At 45.9% G+C, this 20,000-nt stretch overlaps 1 protein-coding gene across 3 annotated transcripts in view; it reads right to left on the reverse strand.

The window, feature by feature from the left end:
- LOC126999691 (uncharacterized) overlaps positions 1-20,000 on the reverse strand; it is an 84,858-nt gene that overhangs the window by 16,247 nt on the left and 48,611 nt on the right. For all 3 annotated transcript variants that reach the window (XM_050862429.1, XM_050862428.1, XM_050862427.1), the window contains exons 5-13: positions 15,086-15,170; positions 12,031-12,222; positions 10,163-10,339; positions 9,498-9,671; positions 7,165-7,350; positions 5,671-5,853; positions 5,121-5,294; positions 4,840-4,931; positions 2,012-2,124 (exon numbers count right to left, since the gene is read on the reverse strand). In XM_050862429.1, coding sequence (XP_050718386.1) covers positions 2,012-2,124; positions 4,840-4,931; positions 5,121-5,294; positions 5,671-5,853; positions 7,165-7,350; positions 9,498-9,671; positions 10,163-10,339; positions 12,031-12,222; positions 15,086-15,170 — 1,376 coding nt within the window. The remainder of the gene's footprint in view (positions 1-2,011; positions 2,125-4,839; positions 4,932-5,120; positions 5,295-5,670; positions 5,854-7,164; positions 7,351-9,497; positions 9,672-10,162; positions 10,340-12,030; positions 12,223-15,085; positions 15,171-20,000) is intronic.

Here is a 20,000-nt window from a genome sequence, read left to right on the forward strand (position 1 = left end):
ACGTGCCTCTCGACTACGTGACTCAGTGAGCAAATAGGAAGTGGGCCATCAGTTCCCTATCACCGTGGACACCTGGATAAGGGAGACTCGATAACGTAAGTCTATGAGGGAGGAAGAAAATCAGTTACCTCCACCTGTGAACACCTTGATATAAGACAAGTTCGTAATTCTGGAGGACAAGGAGGATGAGGATGAGGATGAGACAGAGAGAGAAAGAGAAAGAGAGAGAGAGAGGAGGGGAAGCAGGCAAGGAATTTGACAAAAAGCAGCCCTGAAAAACACAAGTAACGTTTATAATAAGGAATAATGACGCTCGTAACCCAGAACTTACACTAAATATCCCCTTAACTTTTTTCCCTTTGCCCTGGAGATCATAAATAACACTTAGAATAATTGGAATAAAGTAATGAGTGGCGCTCGTAACTAAGACCTTAATGAAGATGTATCAGGCGGTAACTGTTCTTATACTGAATTTACGTTAACGTATTTCCCTTTGCCCTGAAGAACACAAGTAATGTTTAGACTAAGGAATGATTCACCTAAATAAAAATAGACAACACCGAACCACAACATCGAGTTTAACTCCTCTTATTTCCCCCTTAAGAGCATTCAGTAGCACTCGACACAGGTTAAAAATCCACCTTTCGAGAACCCATTTAAATATAAGGATTGAATCACTTAACCAAGACATCAATAAAAAATAAATAAACCCAAACTATAATATCGACTTCAACTCCTCGTATTTTCCCCCTTAAGAGCATTCAGTATCACTCGACACAGGCTAAAAATTCATATTTCGAGAGCCCCCTTAAATACAACTGCAAGTTTTCATTTAAGTAGCCGACGCAATCGTGGAAAACAAGAGTGAAAATTTAAAAGGATAAAGAAACTGAAGAAAGGGAGGAAAGGAAAGGAGGGAGAAAGGAAGAGAAAGAGGGAAGAAGGAGGAGGAGGAGGATAAGAGGGAGAGAAAGAGAAGAGGAGGTGGAGGAGGAAGACGAGAGAGGGAAGAAGGCAAGGAAAATGATATAGGAGGGAAAGAGGGAAGTAAGGGGAGTAGGAGGAGGAGGAGAAGGAGGAGAAGAGAAAGAGAGAGAGAAAGAAAGGAGGAGAAGGAGGAGGAGGAAGACGAGAGAGAGAGAGAGAGAGAGAGAGAGAGAGAGAGAGAGAGAGAGAGAGAGAGAGAGAGAGAGAGAGAGAGAGAGAGAGAGAGAGAGAGAGAGAGAGAGAGAGAGAGAGAGAGAGAGAGAGAGAGAGAGAGAGAGATAGAGAGAGAGAGAGAGAGAGAGAGAGAGAGAGAGAGAGAGAGAGAGAGAGAGAGAGAGAGAGAGAGAGAGAGAGAGAGAGAGAGAGAGAGAGAGAGAGAGAGAGAGAGAGAGAGAGAGAGAGAGAGAGAGAGAGAGAGAGAGAGAGAGAGAGAGAGAGAGATAGAGAGAGAGTCCCCATTAAGTAGCTGACGGAAGCATGGAAAAACAAAGCGAAAATTTTTAGCTACAGGATAACGTTGAAATGCTTGCCTGCCTGGACGCGCTGGGGCGGGTTGGGTCTGGTTCGTATGAATAAACACAGACGCATGAAAATATACATATGCTACGCTCTACAATTTAACTGGACATATTCAAATAAACAAGCATACATAAAGTTTTCCACTGCTCTCACTCTCACTCTGGTCTCTCTCTCTCTCTCTCTATCTCTGTCTCTCTCTCTATAACACCTTTCCCCTCACACGAACCACAATAGATAGATAGATAGATAGATAGATAGATAGACAGATAGATAAAGAGGGAGAGAGAAAGACAGAGAGAGACAGACAGACAAAAACAGAAACAGACACAGAAATAATTACGTCTGAAGAAGAAGAAAAGAAAAAGAAGAAAAAGAAGAAAACGAAAAACAAAAACAGGAGAAGAAAAAAACACGATCAAGACTAAAGAGAGAGAGAAAAACAAACAAACAATGAAACAAACAGGTAGGTATATGTGTGTGTTCGTGTGTGCGTCGCGACTCTCACCTGGGCATGGCGCTGGGACTCCACTTCCCGGCGACGCAGGTGGCTCCAGGCGGGCCGGAGGACAGGTAGTAGCCCTTGTTGCACTCGTACCTGATGCGGCGGTCATTGCGCACCTGGGGCCGAGAGATGAGAGGCTGGAATGATGCTTGGAGAGATGAGATGAGAGTAGGGAGGTGGCTGAGGGAGGGGAGGGGTAGAGGTTGTGTGTATAGGAGGGGTTGTGTGTTGTTGGACGGGAAAGGGTTGTGTGGGGTTGGACGGGAAAGGGTTGTGTGTAGGGGTTGTATGTAGGGGTGGATTAGGAAGAGGTTGTGTGTGTAGGGGGTTGTGTGGGGGATGGATTGGAAGGGGGTTGTGTGGGGGGATTTGGGTGGAGAGGTTGTCATTTTTTTTTTATTTCCTTTTGCGTTGAAGCGTTTTAGATAATTTTTCCGCGCTTTTATCCTCTCTGTTTCTGTCTGTCTATCTGCGTGTCTCTCTCTCTCTCTCTCTCTCTCTCTCTCTCTCTCTCTCTCTCTCTCTCTCTCTCTCTCTTTTGTCCTGTCAACATCACTCATTTGATTATCCGTGTAACATTTTATCCCCTCTCTTTTTTTCTCTCTCTAATTCTCTCTCTCTCTCTCTCTCTCTCTCTCTCTCTCTCTCTCATTATTAGTTTATCTTCATTTGTTTTTCGGCGCTTTTCAGTTTTATTATATTTTATTTTATTTTAATTTATTCTTCTATTCTTTTGTGATAGATAAATACAGAGTTAAGAAAGAATGATAGGAAGGAAGGGAGAGAGAAGGAGAGGTAAGGGAGGCAAAGACAGAGAGAGGGAGAGGGAGGGAGAGAGGGAGGGAGAGAGAGATGAAGGGGAATGCGTACCAGGAGGCTTTTAGGTAATGAGTGGAGGGAGGTGGAGAGAAAAGGTGGAGGAGTCAATAGAGCGGTGAATAGCGGGAGAGAAAAAAGAAGAGGAGGAGGAGGAGGAGGAGGAGGAGGAGGAGGAGGGATACACAACGAGGGGAGAGGAAGAGAGAAAAATATTGGAGTTTTCAGGAATAGTTGAGATAGACATAGATAGAGATAGATAGATAGATAGACAGATAGATGGACAGGTGGATAGATAGATAGTAGATGAAAGAGGAGGAATGACAAAGGTAGGTTAAAAGAGCTATGGTGAGGAGGAAAAAGAGGAGGAGGAGGAAGAAGAGGAAGAAGAGGAAGAGAAGCTTGTCAATGAGTCGGACCTGGAATGATATTGAAAAAAGAAAGAATTAAGGAACGAAAATGATAAAAGGAGAATAATTATATAAACAAATAAAAGGGATGAGAGGAAAAAGCTAAAAAGAAATTACTGAAGAGAGAAAGAGAAAAAAAAAGTGAAACGACGAGCGGACGAGCGGCGTAAAAAATAAATATGTTAAAAGTGGCGTTAAAAAAGGAGTGACTGGAAAATGATAAAAAAGAAAGAAAAATGAGAAAAAATGTAAAGCAAGTAAGTGACAGAAGAAGAAAAATGATGAATGAATGAATGAATGAAGGAAGGAAAGAAGGAAAGAAAGGAAGGAAGGAAGGAAGGAAAGGAAGAACTAAAGAAAGGAAGGAAGGTAGGAATGAAGGATCGAGGGAAAGAAAGGAAGGAAGGAAAGAATGAAGGGAAGAAGGAAAGAAAGGAAGGAAGGAAGGAATGAAGGAAAGAAAGGTAGGAAGGAAGGAATGAAGAAAAGAAGGAAAGAAAGGTAGGAAGGAAGGAATGAAGGAAAGAAGGAAAGAAAGGTAGGAATGAAGGAATGAAGGAAAGAAGGAAAGAAAGGTAGGAAGGAAGGAAGGAAAGGAAGAAGGAAAGAAAGGAAGGAAGGTAGGAATGAAGGATCGAGGGAAAGAAAGATAGGAAGGAATGAGGGAAAGGAAGAAGGAAAGAAAGGTAGGAAGGAAGGAAGGAAAGGAAGAAGGAAAGAAAGGAAGGAAGGTAGGAATGAAGGAAAGAAGGAAAGAAAGGTAGGAAGGAAGGAAGGCAGAAGAACGCAAATGCAGGGCGGGGAGACGAGACAAAACAAGCCAAGCGGGAGGCGGGATATAAGTTAAAGAAAGTCGAGAGGTCTTGAAGAAGCTGCGAGAAGTGTTCGGGGGAAGCTAAGAGACCAGGCGAGGCATTTTAACAGTGACGGGTGACGGCGTGAACCTGACCTACTCTGTGTACTGTATGTGTGTTTGGGAACTGAGGGACCATTGTGGATTGTAGTACTAGAGTTGCTTAGGTGAGGAATAGTATTAATTAAAAGGGTAGTGATTTAGAGGTTATGGGACCGTTGGAGATCTCTAAGGAAGCATGTATAAAAGTGTTTGTTAGTAGTGGTAATGGTGTTTTGTAGTGCTAAGGGTTGTTGGGTGAGGAGTAAGTTTAAGAGGGGAGATATTTAGAAGTTAAGGGACCGTTGGAGACCTCTAAAGCATGCATGTAAATGTTTGTTGTTTGTTAGTTGGGTGAGTTGTTGAACTAGGAGTTGTTACGTGAGGAGTAGATTCAAGAGGGTAGAGATTTTCGTAGTTTAAATGTACGCCGATAAGAGAGAGAAAGAACCACTGCAGTTACCAATAAAAGACATATATATGAGTGTTTTCGACAAGTTTATCGGGCAAACGATGTAGCACTGATGTTCTCCTGGAAAGAATACGACATGAGGCTGTTTGCGTGCAGTGAACCAAATATTTAGGGCACGTGTGTAAGAGAAATAAAGTAGTAGTAGAGTTATATAAGGACGCATCCGTATGAGAACATGCTTGCAGATATCTATAAAATATGGTATTATTGCGTAAGCCTCGCGTCCCAGCGGCCCACCAACCTTCCTGACGTAGGGGCGGTAGATGTACATGCCCATGTTGCCCACCAGCAGCACGCGGCCATCAGCCAGGTAGCCGGGGAAGGGGCAGTACACTGGCGACACACAGACAGGCAGCGTTAGGCGGGGCACCACATGAGGCTCCGTGACCCCTGTGTTCCCCTCAGAGGTCATCACACTGAGACACTGAGACACAAGTTAATATGAAGGAAGTAATTTCACTCAGCTCCACACCCAGTGACCTTATGTGACCCTTACGAGAGCGCCTTGGTTGTGGGACTGACCTACTTTGCACCAGGGGATGCGGCCCGTCCACTTGCCGAAGTGACACTTGGTGGTGACCGCGCCCTTGAGGATGTAGCCGTCCTTGCAGCGGAAGCGTGCCAGCATGCCGTGGGCCGTGCGCGGCGCGATCACCATGCCGTTGCGGGGGCGCCGAGGTAGCTTCTTGCACCGTGCTGAGTCACAAAGGAGCTTATATTGGATGCGGATGCAATAATGATATATATATATATATATATATATATATATATATATATATATATATATATATATATATATATATATATATATATATATATATATATATATATATATATATATATATATATATATATATATATATATATATATATATATATATATATATATATATATATATATATATATATATATATATATATATATATATATATATATATATATATATATATATATATATTAATCTAAGAATTCTGAAAATGTTGGATAAATGCTGTAACATGTAATTCATGATGGCAGGCACGGGGAAGGAAGTCCTAGAAGCATGCGTGCAGGTCGTGGGTCGGGCCTCACCTGGCTCGCAGTGCGGGTAGTGTGTCCAGGTGCCGTTGTAGCAGGCGGAGGGCACGCTGGTGAAGGACGGCTCGTAGGTCTTGTTGCACACCACGCGGATGACGCTCCCGTGCGGCACCAGCGTGCCCGCCTGAGACTCGTTGGTGAGGCGGCCGTTCTCCACGGTGGGCACGATGCACGGGGCTGCGGGGGGAGGCGCGGTGGCCGTCAGGGACACAAGCAGGGCGGGCGCACACGGACGCAGCCAACGCTACCTAACACAGAGTGCGTGGCTCCTCTACCTAATCCTGCAGGGGTTGCCCCTCTGCCCATCACTGTTTGCTTGGCTCCTGGTGGCTGAAGTGTTTGCCATTGCAACCAATCCTCGCCAAGGTAATCTGGTTCTCTCTCACAGTCTACATCTGCCGCCTCACTCCCTCTTCTCCCCATTCTCTCGCCGCTTACGCCTTTTGTGCAAAGCTTATATGTCAAAACGAGGCACAACTCACCGTAAAAATGAAACAAATGCAACAATGTGTAACCTTTGCAAACTAACGCATTGCGGCACATGTGACAAATGGCTATCGGTGACGGAGATCAACGGCAACAGAACTATACAGGATTGATTTTGATTTACGACACCACATCGAACTCATTAAATAGTTCGACCCTAGCGAGCACGTGCATTAGAGTGCTGCGTCACCCTTGTCTGTCCGTGGGGCGTGGGATACAAGTGGCAGCACCCTGAGAGTTATATTTCCCATAGAGGCAGCGAGGAGGGACTTCAAGGGGGTGGGGAAAATATAGAAGGACCCAAAATTTGATTCGGAAGGACATGAGGAGACTACATGGACCCTGTCTGCCTACACGAGAGAGCTCCTGAGGGACTGCAAGGGTGTGGGGAAATGAAAAATAGAATGGAAAAACGGATACGGAAGAACATGAGGAGACGCCATGGACCCAGTCTGCCTACACGAGAGAGCTCCTGAGAGGCTTCAAGGGTGTGGGGAAATGAACAAAATGATGCAAAGATGACTACGAGAGGACATGAGGAGACGCCATGGACCCAGTCTGCCTACACGATAGAGCTCCTGAGGGACTTCAAGGGTGTGGGGAAATGAACAAAATGATGCAAAAACGGATACCGAAGGACCTGAGGAGACTACCCGAAGCCAGTCTGCCCGCACGCGAGAGCTCCTGAGAACCAGATATTGACCACCGTCCGCCACACCCCACACATCTTTTAATTACTTCCATTCATCGCCGCCCCATTCATAAACCCGTTTTTTGCCCGTCTCCTTGAACCTGATTTCAATGGACTTGTATTCACTGCTACGGGTCTTAACATAAGTACTTCAGTATCCCCTTTGTCAGTCCCCCCTAATCCATTTAAATACTTCTGTTTGGTCTCCCCGCAGTCTGTATCCCACTTGAAAGACACATATATACACACACTCATACGCTCTCTCTCTCTCTCTCTCTCTCTCAATCTATCTATCTATCTCTCTCTCTCACCCAGACACTTGGGCAGCGGGTTGGACCAGGTGCCGTTCTTCTGGCAGACGGTGCGGCGGTCATGGTAGCCCTCGTACTTCATGTTATCGTTGCAGACGAAGCGGATCTCGGTGCCGTAGTTGTAGGAGGTGTACGTCCCCTCCAGCCGCCCGTTGTGCAGGATGCCAGGGTGCCCGCAGTCGATCTCTGGCGGGGAAAACGCAGAGAGAGAGATAGACGAAAGAAAGGGTTGGGGCGGTCAGTGTCTCGTGATCTGATTTCTGAGTTGTGTGATGTGAAAAAAAATGCCTCGGAAGCTAATTTTTGAACTGTGATTTGAACTCAGGGAAGACACAGAGAGAAATGGACGGAAAAAGAGGAGTTACAGATGCCAAATGTCTCGCGTTCTGATTTCTGAGTTGTGTGACGTGAAAAAAATGCCTCGGAAAGTAATTTTTGAACTGTGATGTGAACTCAGGGAAAACACAGAGAGAAATGGAAGGAAAAAAGGGGTTGCAGTGGTCAGTGTTCCGTGAACCGATTTCTGAGTTGTGTGACTTGAAAATAAAACCTCGGAAACTAATTTTTGAACTGTGCCGTGTGAAAAAAATGTGGACTTAAGGAAAGCATAAAAGAAACGAAAGGAAAAGAAGGGTTTGCAGAGGTCAGTGTCTCGTGAACCAATTTCTAAGTTATGTGACGTGAAAAAATGTGTAGGAAACTAATTTTTGAACTGTGCCGTGTGAAAAAAAATGAACTAATGGAAACAAAGAGAAATGGAAGGAAAAAGGGGTTGCAGAGGTCAGTGTCCCGTGAAGCGATTTCTGAGTTGTGTGACTTGAAAAAAAAAATGCCTCGGAAACTCATATTTGAACTGTGCGTGTGGAAAAATGTCATCTCAGAGAAAACACACAGAGAAATGAAAGGAAAAGGAGGGATTGCAGAGGTCAGAGTCCTGTGTTTCTTCTGATTTCTGAGTTATGTGACGTGAAAAAAATGCCTCGGAAACTCATATTTGAACTGTGCGTGTGGAAAAATGTCATCTCAGGGAAAACACACAGAGAAATGAAAGGAAAAGGAGGGGTTGCAGAGGTCAGTGTCCCGTGTTTCTTCTGATTTCTGAGTTATGTGACGTGAAAAGAATTGCCTCGGAAACTTATATTTGAATTACGTTACGTGTTAAAAAAAAATGACAAACACGAACCAGAACCGAACAGAAAACATAGGAAAAAAAACCCAGAAGCAACAAAGAGAAAGAGAGAAGGAAGGAAGGAATTGAGGTACAACTTTGACAACTCCCAAACTCCTTTCTGTATAATTGTGTTCCGTGAAAAATATGCCAAAAAAAGCAAGTGGAAAAACAAAACCGAAGAAAACCAAAACATAAAACACAAAAAAAGCAAATCAACGAAGAGAGAGAGAGAGAGAGAGAGAGAGAGAGAGAGAGAGAGAGAGAGAGAGAGAGAGAGAGAGAGAGAGAGAGAGAGAGAGAGAGAGAGAGAGAGAGAGAGAGAGAGAGAGAGAGAGAGAGAGAGAGAGAGAGAGAGAGAGAGAGAGAGAGAGAGAGAGAGAGAGAGAGAGAGAGAGAGAGAGAGAGAGAGAGAGAGAGAGAGAGAGAGAGAGAGAGAGAGAGAGAGAGAGAGAGAGAGAGAGAGAGAGAGAGAGAGAGAGAGAGAGAGAGAGAGAGAGAGAGAGAGAGAGAGAGAGAGAGAGAGAGAGAGAGAGAGAGAGAGAGAGAGAGAGAGAGAGAGAGAGAGAGAGAGAGAGAGAGAGAGAGAGAGAGAGAGAGAGAGAGAGAGAGAGAGAGAGAGAGAGAGAGAGAGAGAGAGAGAGAGAGAGAGAGAGAGAGAGAGAGAGAGAGAGAGAGAGAGAGAGAGAGAGAGAGAGAGAGAGAGACAGAGAGAGAGAGAGAGAGAGAGAGAGAGAGAGAGAGAGAGAGAGAGAGAGAGAGAGAGAGAGAGAGAGAGAGAGAGAGAGAGAGAGAGAGAGAGAGAGAGAGAGACAGAGAGAGAGAGAGAGAGAGGATATATATATATATATATATATATATATATATATATATATATATATATATATATATATATATATATATATATATATATATATATATATATACAAAAGGGTTTTCGGTAGTAGTAGTAGTAGTAGTAGTAGTAGTAGTAGTAGTAGTAGTAGTAGTAGTTGTAATAGTAGTAGTAGTAGTAGTAGTAGTAGTAGTAGTAGTAGTAGAAGTAATAGTAGTAGTAGCAGTTGTAGTAGTAGTAGTTATTGATGTTATAATTGTTGTTTTGCTGTAAAAAAAAAAAAAAAAAACATACATACATACAGACAGACAGCCCCCCCCTCCTCGTTACCTTTGCACGAGGGGGTCACGCCGCTCCACTCCCTGTCGGGGCCGCAGCGCCGTGTCTCTGGGCCCACGATCATGTAGCCGTAATCGCAGGAGTAGGTGACCACGGCGTTGTAGAAGACGGAGTTGAAGCTGGCCTTTCCGTGGCGCGGGTTGTCCGGGATGTCACACTGGATAGCTGGTACGGAGATGGAGGAAGGAAAAGTCATATTATTGGGGTGTTCTGAATATGAGGAGGTTTGGGAGAGAAGGATGAAGGAAAAATTAGAGCATAGGATGAGGTTTGGGGAAGAAGGAGGAAGGGAAAGACAGATTATTGGGGTGTTATGTATCATCACTTCTCTTTCTCTCCCTCCCTTGCCTTGCCCTGCCCTGCCCAGCGTATCAGTATGTGTATCAGGCATTACGTTTGCAGTTGGGCAGCTCTCAAGGGGTCCAAGATCACTAATTTACTCAGAGCCTATTGTCCCTTTTCATTCCTCCCCTCCCTTGACTTGCTCTGTCCTGCCCAGCGTATCAGTATGTGTATCCACCCTTACGTTTGCAGTTGGACAGCTCTCACGGGGTCCAGGGTCATTTATTTACTCACAGCCTATCGTCCCTTTCCTCCCCTCCCCTCCCTTGCCTTGCTCTGTCCTGCCCAGCGTATCAGTAAGTGCTCAGTCTTACGTTTGCAGTTGGGCAGTTCCCGCGGCATCCACGTCCCGTCCTGGTGGCAGCGGTATACATTTCGTCCCTCCATCTCGAAGCCCGGCCGGCAGTGGTAGGAGACGCGGCAGTCGTAGTGGAAGCAGCCGTCCTCCTTGAAGCCGTTCAGGATCTCACCCGGGTCGCCGCACTCTTTGGCTGCGGCGAGGCGAGACACAGGGAAGGGGGTCAAGGGTGTGAATGGGGATGAGGACTTATGGTGGTGAGGTCTTTGTAGTAGTAGTAGTAGTAGTAGTAGTAGTAGGAGTAGTAGAACCATCAATTGCCCTCAAAATGTTCGTATTTAGTAAGAAATACAACTACAAATAATTCTCAATAGCTTTTTGGAACCTACACAAGTTAACAAATATCTAATTCAACAACATAAATTCTCCGGCCATCTCCCGCCACGTTTATCATCAGCCAACTGACAGGCAGAAGATTTTTCAGCACGATTTCCATCAAACTGCCACTAACTTTCCGAAGCCTACAAACAAAAAAGTGTGGTACAGGCGAGGCGTAACCCTGATAGTGACGCGGTAAAATCTACGGACACAGCCACCCATATTTACATTACTGACCCTCCCAAATATTTCCCCTGACACACTGTACTCACAAACACAAGGATTTTTATGCTACACTCTATCTAGCAACACACACAACACACGCTGACAATAAATAGTTAGGTAGTTTATTGACAAAGGTATTACATGAACTTGACGTCATAAAAAAACCCGAAGAATTCATAAACTACCCCATCCAACCCGAAAGGAAGGATCTAGGTACAACACCCCACCATGAATCCACACACTGACAAACTATCCATCTCCACATACACACACACACACACACACACACACACACACACACACACACACACACACACACACACACACACACACAAGGGGAATCTTTGACCAAACCACAGAGAAGGATGGAGGAGTAGGAGTAGTAGTAGTAGGAGGAGAAGGAGGAGGAGGAGGAGAGAGATAGCCTGTAACGAAGAAAAGAGAGGGAAAGGGAGGCACTGGACGTCAACATATACACGCCCTAACAAAATATTCATCTTCATGTAGACGGGAGGAGGAATATTTTGCCAGAATCGACAGGGGAAAGGAAAGGAAGGAGGGGGAGGATGAGAGGGAGGAAAGAAGGAAGAAAGGCGAAATAAGAAAAGCATAACATATCAAGAGAGGAAAAAGAGGGAGAGGAAAGAAGGAAAAAGAAGGAAATACCTAAGAAATAAGAGAGAGAGAGAGAGAGAGAGAGAGAGAGAGAGAGAGAGAGAGAGAGAGAGAGAGAGAGAGAGAGAGAGAGAGAGAGAGAGAGAGGAGAGAGAGAGAGAGAGAGAGAGAGAGAGAGAGAGAGAGAGAGAGAGAGAGAGAGAGAGAGAGAGAGAGAGAGAGAGAGAGAGAGAGAGAGAGAGAGAGAGAGAGAGAGAGAGAGAGAGAGAGAGAGAGAGAGAGAGAGAGAGAGACAAGACCCAACATACCACCCTTTCCTACTCAAGCTACTAGACTTCAAACACATCCTATAGAGTAAAGGAAGGAAGGGAAAAGGAAAAAAAACAGCTACGAAAAGAGAACCAAAGCAAGGTCCAACACACCATCCCTTCCCTACTTAAGGTACCAGACTTTAAACACATCCTATAACTTAAAGGAATGAATGACAGCAAAGGAAACAGCTAAGAAGTAAGAAAGAAAGTATTGCCCAACACACCATCCTTTCCCTACTTAAGGTACCAGACTTTAAACACATCCTATAACTTAAAGGAATGAATGAAACCAAAGGAAACAGCTAAGAAGTTATAAAGAAAGCAAGACCCATCACACCATCCCTTCTGTACTCACGGTGGCACACGATCTCCGGGCCGAACCACTGCATCGTGTTATTGTAGAGGAAGCACTTGGCCACGTCGAAGCCGCGCGTGGAGTAACCTTCCTCGCACGCATATTTCAGGGTGTGGTTGACCTCGAACCTCGTCCTGGATTCGATGCCGTCGTGGCGAGCGTGTGCGATGATCGGCGGGTTGGTGCAGTACACTGGCGGATGGAAAACAAAGGGTGGGAGATCTGTCAGAGAAATGGGAGGTGCAAAAAGGGAGGAAGAAGGAGGGGATAGAACGAAGAAAGGACGTGTGTTAGCGAAGGATGGAGAAAGGGAAAGAAGGAAGGAAAAGAACGATGGAAGGAAGAGAGGAAAGTAAGAAATGTGTTAACCAGAGAGAGATAAAAAGAACGAAGGAAGGGAGAGAACAAAAGAAGGGAAAAAACGAAGGAAGGAGGCGAGGAAGATAAGAAGTGTTTTAGCGAGGGAGGAAGAAAAGAAAGAAAAACGAAAGAAATTTAGAACGATGGAAACATGAAAGAAAGAAGAAATCAAAGAATACCAAAGGAATAAAACGAAGAAAAAAGAAGTGTGTAAGAGAGGGAAGGAAGAAAAATAAAGGAAAACAAAGACAACACAAGTTTTCCTCGCGTGGCAGACTAGGATAGGGAGGAAAAAAGTGAAGGAAAAATGTATTGGCATGCTTAGGATAGAAAAAAATTGAAAGAAAAAGCAGGAAAAGATAGACTGAACAAGTTTTTCTTAATTCACAAGCTTAGATAAGGAAAGACAGGTTGGAGAGAGGAGTTTACTGGGATGCTTGTAACAAACACACACACACTTTCTGGGAGCACGGGAGGGCCAGGAGAGGGGAAGGTTCAGCTGACACACTCTCTCCCTCACTCTCTCTCTCTCACACACACACACACACATACACACACACACTTTCTGGGGAGCACGGGAGGGCCAGGAGAAGGGAAGGTTTAGCCAACACACTCTCTCACACACACACGCACACACACACACACGCGCGCACACTGACAACCCGATTATTCTGTATGGGACGGCGTGGGAGATGGCGGTTGAAGGGAGTCACGCAGGCGGCCATAATTGGTAATCGCACTTTTTGTTCAGCACGAGAGGATAAGAGAGGAGAGATATAATGGAATATTTACCCAAGAGCCGTGAAGGAGCTGGTTAAGGCAAGGAAGGAGGTTGTAAATGAGGGAGGGAGAGAGGGAGGGAGTGAGATAAAGATGTTAGTTATGGAAGGAGGGAAGGAAGGGATTGAAGAGGGTGGGGAAAGAAGGAAGAGAGAGAGAAAGATAAAGATGTTAGTTATAGAAGAAGGGGAAGGAAGGGACTGCAGAGGAAGGCACAAGAAAGATGGAAGAGAAAGAGGGAGATCGAAAGTGTTAGCGAAGTAGAGGAAAAGAAAGAAAGAAAGGGAAACAAGAGAAAAGAACAGGAAAGAAGAGAGAGAGAGAGAAGGAGGAAAAAGAAAGGAATAAACGAAATAAAAAATGGAGGAAAAGAAAATAACATGAAAGAGAAAAGAAGAAGGAAGGAAACAAACGAGATAAGAGCTTTATTACCAACAAAGGAAGGAGGAAATAAAGGGAACGAAGGAAGGAAGGAAGGGAGGGAAAGAAAGAGAGAGAGAGACAGAAAGAACGGGGAAAAGAAAAGAAGAACGTCAAAACTAAGCAAAAAAAAAAAAAGAACGAGAGATAAAAGAACGAAGGAAGGAAGAAGGAAGGAAACGAGGATAAGGGAGAGAGAAAAAGAGAGAAAGAGAGAGTTAGCAAGGGAGAGATAAAAAAGGAGGAGGAGGAGAGGAAGGGGAGGAGGAGGAGAGGTAGGGGGGAGGGGAGGAAAAGTGAGGGAGGGGAAAATAAGTGTGCAAGAGGTTGAAAAAAAGAAGGAAAAAAAGAGAAGGGATACACATTTTTTTCCGAGGAGATAAATTGGAAAATACAAAAAAGTTATAATAAAGGGGGGAAGGGAGGGAGGGAGGGAGGGAGGGAGGGAGGGAACTAACACACACACACACACACACACACACACACACACACACACACACACACACACACACACACACACACACACACACACACAGAGGAAGAACACGAACAAGAACAAGAAAGAGGAGGAGGTAGAAGAAGAAGAGGAGGAGGAGAAGAAGAAGAAGAAGAAGAAGAAGAAGAAGAAGAAGAAGTATTTAATGATTCGAAAAGTTTAAACGAAAGAGAAGGGAAACGAAAAAAAAACATTAAAACTAAACAAAGGAACTGGAGAAAGAGAGATAAGAAGAAGAGGAGAGAGAGGGAGAGAGAGGAGGAGAGAGAGAGAGAGAGGGGGGAGAGAGAGAGGGAGATACATAAGGATTAAGAAGAGAAAGAGAAGCACATGTCGTAAAAAGACGTAGAGAGAGAGAGAGATAGCAAGAGAGAGAGAGAGATAGGAGGAGAAACGGGAGGGGAAAGAACCAATTCCCAAGTGTCTTCCGGTGAAATTAAGTGGAGGGAAGGAAGAGAAAGGAAGGGAAAGAGAGAAGGAGTAGGGAAGGAAGAATGGTGAGCGGGAAAGAGAGAGAGAGGGAGGAAAGATAGACAGAGGAGAGAGGAAAGAAGGAAGGGAAACCAGAAAAGATGAAAGGAAGGAAGGAAGGAAGAAAGGAAGGAAGGAAGGAAGGAAGAAAGAAAGAAAGAAAGAAAGAAAGGAAGGAAGGAAAAAAGGAAGAAAGAAAGAAAGGAATGAATGTATGAATGAATGAATGAATGAAGGAAGGAAAGAAGGAAGGAAGGACGGAAAGAAGGAAGGAAGAACGGAAGGAAGGAAGGAAGGAAGGAACGAGAATCAAATAAAAAAGGAACAAAGAAATAAAAACAGGAATGGAAGGAAGAAAGAAAGGAAGGAAGAAAGAAAGAAAGAAAGAAAGCAAGAAAGCAAGAAAGGATGAAACTGAAAACGAATCTCTCTCTTCACAAAACAGGAACGTAAAAAAGAAATGAAGGAACGTAAGGCACAAAAAATGAACGTAAGGAAGGGAAGAACGTGAGGTCACCCAATACTTACAGTTCTCGCGGCACTCGGGAGGGGAAGCTGCCCACTCGCCGTTCCCTTGACACACTCGACGTTCCTCACCCAGTAGATGGTAGCCCTTCAGGACGAGGAGGAGGGGGAGGAGGAGGAGGAGGAGGAGGAGGAGGAGGAGAGTATGTTAGTATGTTTTCCTTCACTCTGTAGTATATGCTCTCTCTCTCTTTCTCTCTTTTACACACACACACACACACACACACACACACACACACACACACACACATACACACACACATAAACAGTGACTCGTATTCTTTTTTCCTTTCGCATTCATATAAACCTCCTCCCGCTCTCTCTCTCTCACACATCGTATAAAACTCTTAATCAAGTTTCGTTTTTTATCGTGTATGTCAGCGAGAGAGAGAGAGAGAGAGAGAGAGAGAGAGAGAGAGAGAGAGAGAGAGAGAGAGAGAGAGAGAGAGAGAGAGAGAGAGAGAGAGAGAGAGAGAGAGAGAGAGAGAGAGAGAGAGAGAGAGAGAGAGAGAGAGAGAGAGAGAGAGAGAGAGAGAGAGAGAGAGAGAGAGAGAGAGAGAGAGAGAGAGAGAGAGAGAGAGAGAGAGAGAGAGAGAGAGAGAGAGAGAGAGAGAGAGAGAGAGAGAGAGAGAGAGAGAGAGAGAGAGAGAGAGAGAGAGAGAGAGAGAGAGAGAGAGAGAGAGAGAGAGAGAGAGAGAGAGAGAGAGAGAGAGAGAGAGAGAGAGAAACACGGGAGCAATACATCACTCTGCCGTAAATCAACAGTAAAAAGAGTTAGCAAAGAGAAGAATATACGATGATTTGAGAGCGTGGGCGGAGTGGCTAACTGACTGACTGACTGGCTGACTGACTAACTGACTGGCTGGCTAAGTCTGTGCATGGCTAACTGAGTGGCTGACTGACTGACTGTATGACTGGTTAGGTGGTGGTAGCGGTGGTAGCCAGATATCAAATAGCCTCGGCGTCAGGTGTCGTGGGGAGGGCGGCGCGGCATCTGTTCACGCGGGACTTACTCGAGAGCCCCGGAGCGACATTGCGTAAACACCTCCTTTGTATCGCGTCCAGGCCCTCAAGATTCCCTCCCATTCTCCCTCCCTCCTCTCCCTCCCTCTCTCTCTCGGGGCACCAGTACCTTGTGTCAGATTCGGGGATTCATTTCGTGTTGTGCACCGTAGAAAAAAGTGACAGATAGACAGACAGATATATAGATAGAAAGATAGATAGATAGCTAGAAAGGCTTGGCAGTCATGTTGTGAGTGCCAATACTAACAGAGTGGTGGATGAGTGGAACAGGCTTGGCAGTCATGTGATGAGTGCCAGTACTAACAGAGTGGTGGATGAGTGGAACAGGCTCGGCAGTAATGTGGTGAGTGCCAATACTAACAGAGTGGTGGATGAGTGGAACAGGCCTGGTAGCAATGTGGTGAGTGCCAATACTAACAGAGTGGTGGATAAGTGGAACAGGCCTGGTAGCAATGTGGTGAGTGCCAATACTAACAGAGTGGTGGATGAGTGGAACAGGCCTGGTAGCAATGTGGTGAGTGCCAATACTAACAGAGTGGTGGATAAGTGGAACAGGCCTGGTAGCAATGTGGTGAGTGCCAATACTAACAGAGTGGTGGATGAGTGGAACAGGCCTGGTAGCAATGTGGTGAGTGCCAATACTAACAGAGTGGTGGATTAGTGGAACAGGCTTAGCAGTCATTTGTGAGTGCCAAAATTAACAGAGTGGTGGATGAGTGGAACAGGCTTGGCAGTCATGTGGTGAGCGCCAATACCATAGATACATTCAAAAGGAGGTTGGATAAATTCATGGATAGTGAGGTAAGGTGAGGATAGGCTTACAGGAGCTGCCTTGTATAAACCAACTGGCCTCTTACAGACTCTTTACGTTCTTATGAGATGGAGGAAGGTGTGAGGGAAGGCGAGGAGGGAGGGAGGGAGGGAGGGAAGGAGGGAGGGAAAATGGAAAGAAGAAAGGGAGTGAGACAGCCGGGGGCGCGGGGGCAGAGGGCGGGGGTCGGGGCCCTGGGGAGGCTGAGGGGAAGGCCCGCGGGGAATTCTTGAGGGGGTGAAGGGAACGAGGGATGAATTTTTTTGACAATGCGGAAAGAGAGAGAGGAGGAGGCGGGGGCTGAGGGAGAGAGAAAGATGGAAAGAGGAAGAGGAGAGACGAAGCAGGCCAAAAAGGAAGGAGAAAGAGATAGAGGAAGGGTAGAGAAGGAGAGAGAGAGAGAGAGAGAGAGAGAGAGAGAGAGAGAGAGAGAGAGAGAGAGAGAGAGAGAGAGAGAGAGAGAGAGAGAGAGAGAGAGAGAGAGAGAGAGAGAGAGAGAGAGAGAGAGAGAGAGAGAGAGAGAGAGAGAGAGAGAGAGAGAGAGAGAGAGAGAGAGAGAGAGAGAGAGAGAGAGAGAGAGAGAGAGAGAGAGAGAGAGAGAGAGAGAGAGAGAGAGAGAGATGGAGAAAATAAAAAAAGAAAGAGAGAGAAGATTAAGAGGCGATAAAGAAAGAGAGACAGAGAAGCAAGAGGAACAAGGGAGGAGGCGAAAGAAGAGGAAGAAGAGGACGAGGAAGAGGAGGAGGAAGAGGAAAAGGAGGAGGCGATGCGGCGTGGCGGAGCAAATATTAATTTTCATTCATGCTCTCTGGTTACAAGGCCGGTGGTGGCATCTGCCGGGACCACCTAACACATCCCTCCTCCTCCTCTTTCTCCTCCTTCCTCTCTCTTCTCCTCCTTTCCTCCTTCCTCATTCTTCTTTCTTTTCCCTTTCTCGCCCATAACACCTCTCTTACCCATCACACTACAACCATTTTTCTTCTCTCTCACACACACACACACACACACACACACACACACGCGTCAGAATCCCAGGCTAACGCAGTTCCCCCCCTTGCAAGGACAGTGTTATGTTCCCCGCGGCCTTCCACACCCAAATAGCCCACGAACACCCCGGCGTGAATGTCCCGTCAAACTTTAATGCCCTGCGGTGCGTCATCTGCGGCATTACAGGCAGCCGTGTCCTGTAGGAGCCTCCGCAGCCCTCGACTTTCACACACGCCCGTCAGAGCCTCTTCAGAGACAGCGACGCGGGTGCCGGCAAGGCTTTACTGCATCCCAAAAATCACGGTGTAATCTTCATCCTCTTCTTCTTCAGAGGGTTGAGAGGCCTGGTTGAGACATACAAGCTCAACAGCACCGTAGGAAAAGCGTGTTAAAGACGGAAACTCGCTCACTACTGCCAAACGACCCTTGCCGTCGACCATCGCCGCCTCTGTTGTGCGTTTCAGGCGTGTTTTACTTCATAGGGAGACATGGGTTTCGTTTCATTCTCATTATTGCAAACAAAACGGTCATAACTAATAACAACGAACAGAGTATTGAATGGAAGCCCAGTAACACCGCCACCGCCACCACCACCACCACCACCACCATTACGTTTATTACAATCAGTAGAAACAAATAAAATAATAAATGAAGCCAAGTAACACCACCACCACCACCACCACCACCACCACCACCCCTTCCGTCAGAACTAACTACGAAACACCATATACCACCACTACCATCACCACCACCACACATACCAGAGAGAGAGAGAGAGAGAGAGAGAGAGAGAGAGAGAGAGAGAGAGAGAGAGAGAGAGAGAGAGAGAGAGAGAGAGAGAGAGAGAGAGAGAGAGAGAGAGAGAGAGAGAGAGAGAGAGAGAGAGAGAGAGAGAGAGAGAGAGAGAGAGAGAGAGAGAGAGAGAGAGAGAGAGAGAGAGAGAGAGAGAGAGAGAGAGAGAGAGAGAGAGAGAGAGAGAGAGAGAGAGAGAGAGAGAGAGAGAGAGAGAGAGAGAGAGAGAGAGAGAGAGAGAGAGAGAGAGAGAGAGAGAGAGAGAGAGAGAGAGAGAGAGAGAGAGAGAGAGAGAGAGAGAGAGAGAGAGAGAGAGAGAGAGAGAGAGAGAGAGAGAGAGAGAGAGAGAGAGAGAGAGAGAGAGAGAGAGAGAGAGAGAGAGAGAGAGAGAGAGAGAGAGAGAGAGAGAGAGAGAGAGAGAGAGAGAGAGAGAGAGAGAGAGAGAGAGAGAGAGAGAGAGAGAGAGAGAGAGAGAGAGAGAGAGAGAGAGAGAGAGAGAGAGAGAGAGAGAGAGAGAGAGAGAGAGAGAGAGAGAGAGAGAGAGAGAGAGAGAGAGAGAGAGAGAGAGAGAGAGAGAGAGAGAGAGAGAGAGAGAGAGAGAGAGAGAGAGAGAGAGAGAGAGAGAGAGAGAGAGAGAGAGAGAGAGAGAGAGAGAGAGAGAGAGAGAGAGAGAGAGAGAGAGAGTCCAGAGGCCACACTTTTGTAATTAAATGCCCACGGTTTAGTTAATTACTCCAAACAAACTCGGCTACGCTTCAAAACTTATTTACCGAAACAGACCAATGTCGAGTGGGAGAGGATGAACCATTAATGAAATATATACACAAAAATTATAACACATTGTACTACGGTAAATTGAGGCATCAGTGGTAGTAGTAGTAGGCTGAGTGGTTAGCGTGCCGGCGCCGTGTACAGGAGGACGTGGGTTCGAATCCTGCCACAGCTGGGATTTTTCAGTCACCGCCGAGTGGCCTAAGACTTCCCACATGCTGTCCTGAAGACCACCTATCAACACGGACTCCAGATTCTCTCTCTAAAGGGAGGCCCACGGATGAGCTCCGGGGGGCAGCATGAGCCAAGCAAGAAGGCGCCACTATAAACACTTACCTGCGCACCAAAGAGCTGGGGCCGACCATCAGGACCCACGAATAAAGCCTATCCAAGCCATAGGCAGAAACGCAAAAAAAAAGTAAAGGTAGTAGGAGTAGGAATAAGAGGAGAAGGAGGAAGAGGAGGAGGAGGAGGAGGAGGAAACATGGAAACATGGACTAGCAGGCAGCAGAAAGCCTGTTGGCTCATTACTAG

The sequence above is a fragment of the Eriocheir sinensis genome, chromosome 17 (assembly GCF_024679095.1).
Source record: "Eriocheir sinensis breed Jianghai 21 chromosome 17, ASM2467909v1, whole genome shotgun sequence".
Classification (NCBI taxonomy): domain Eukaryota; kingdom Metazoa; phylum Arthropoda; class Malacostraca; order Decapoda; family Varunidae; genus Eriocheir; species Eriocheir sinensis.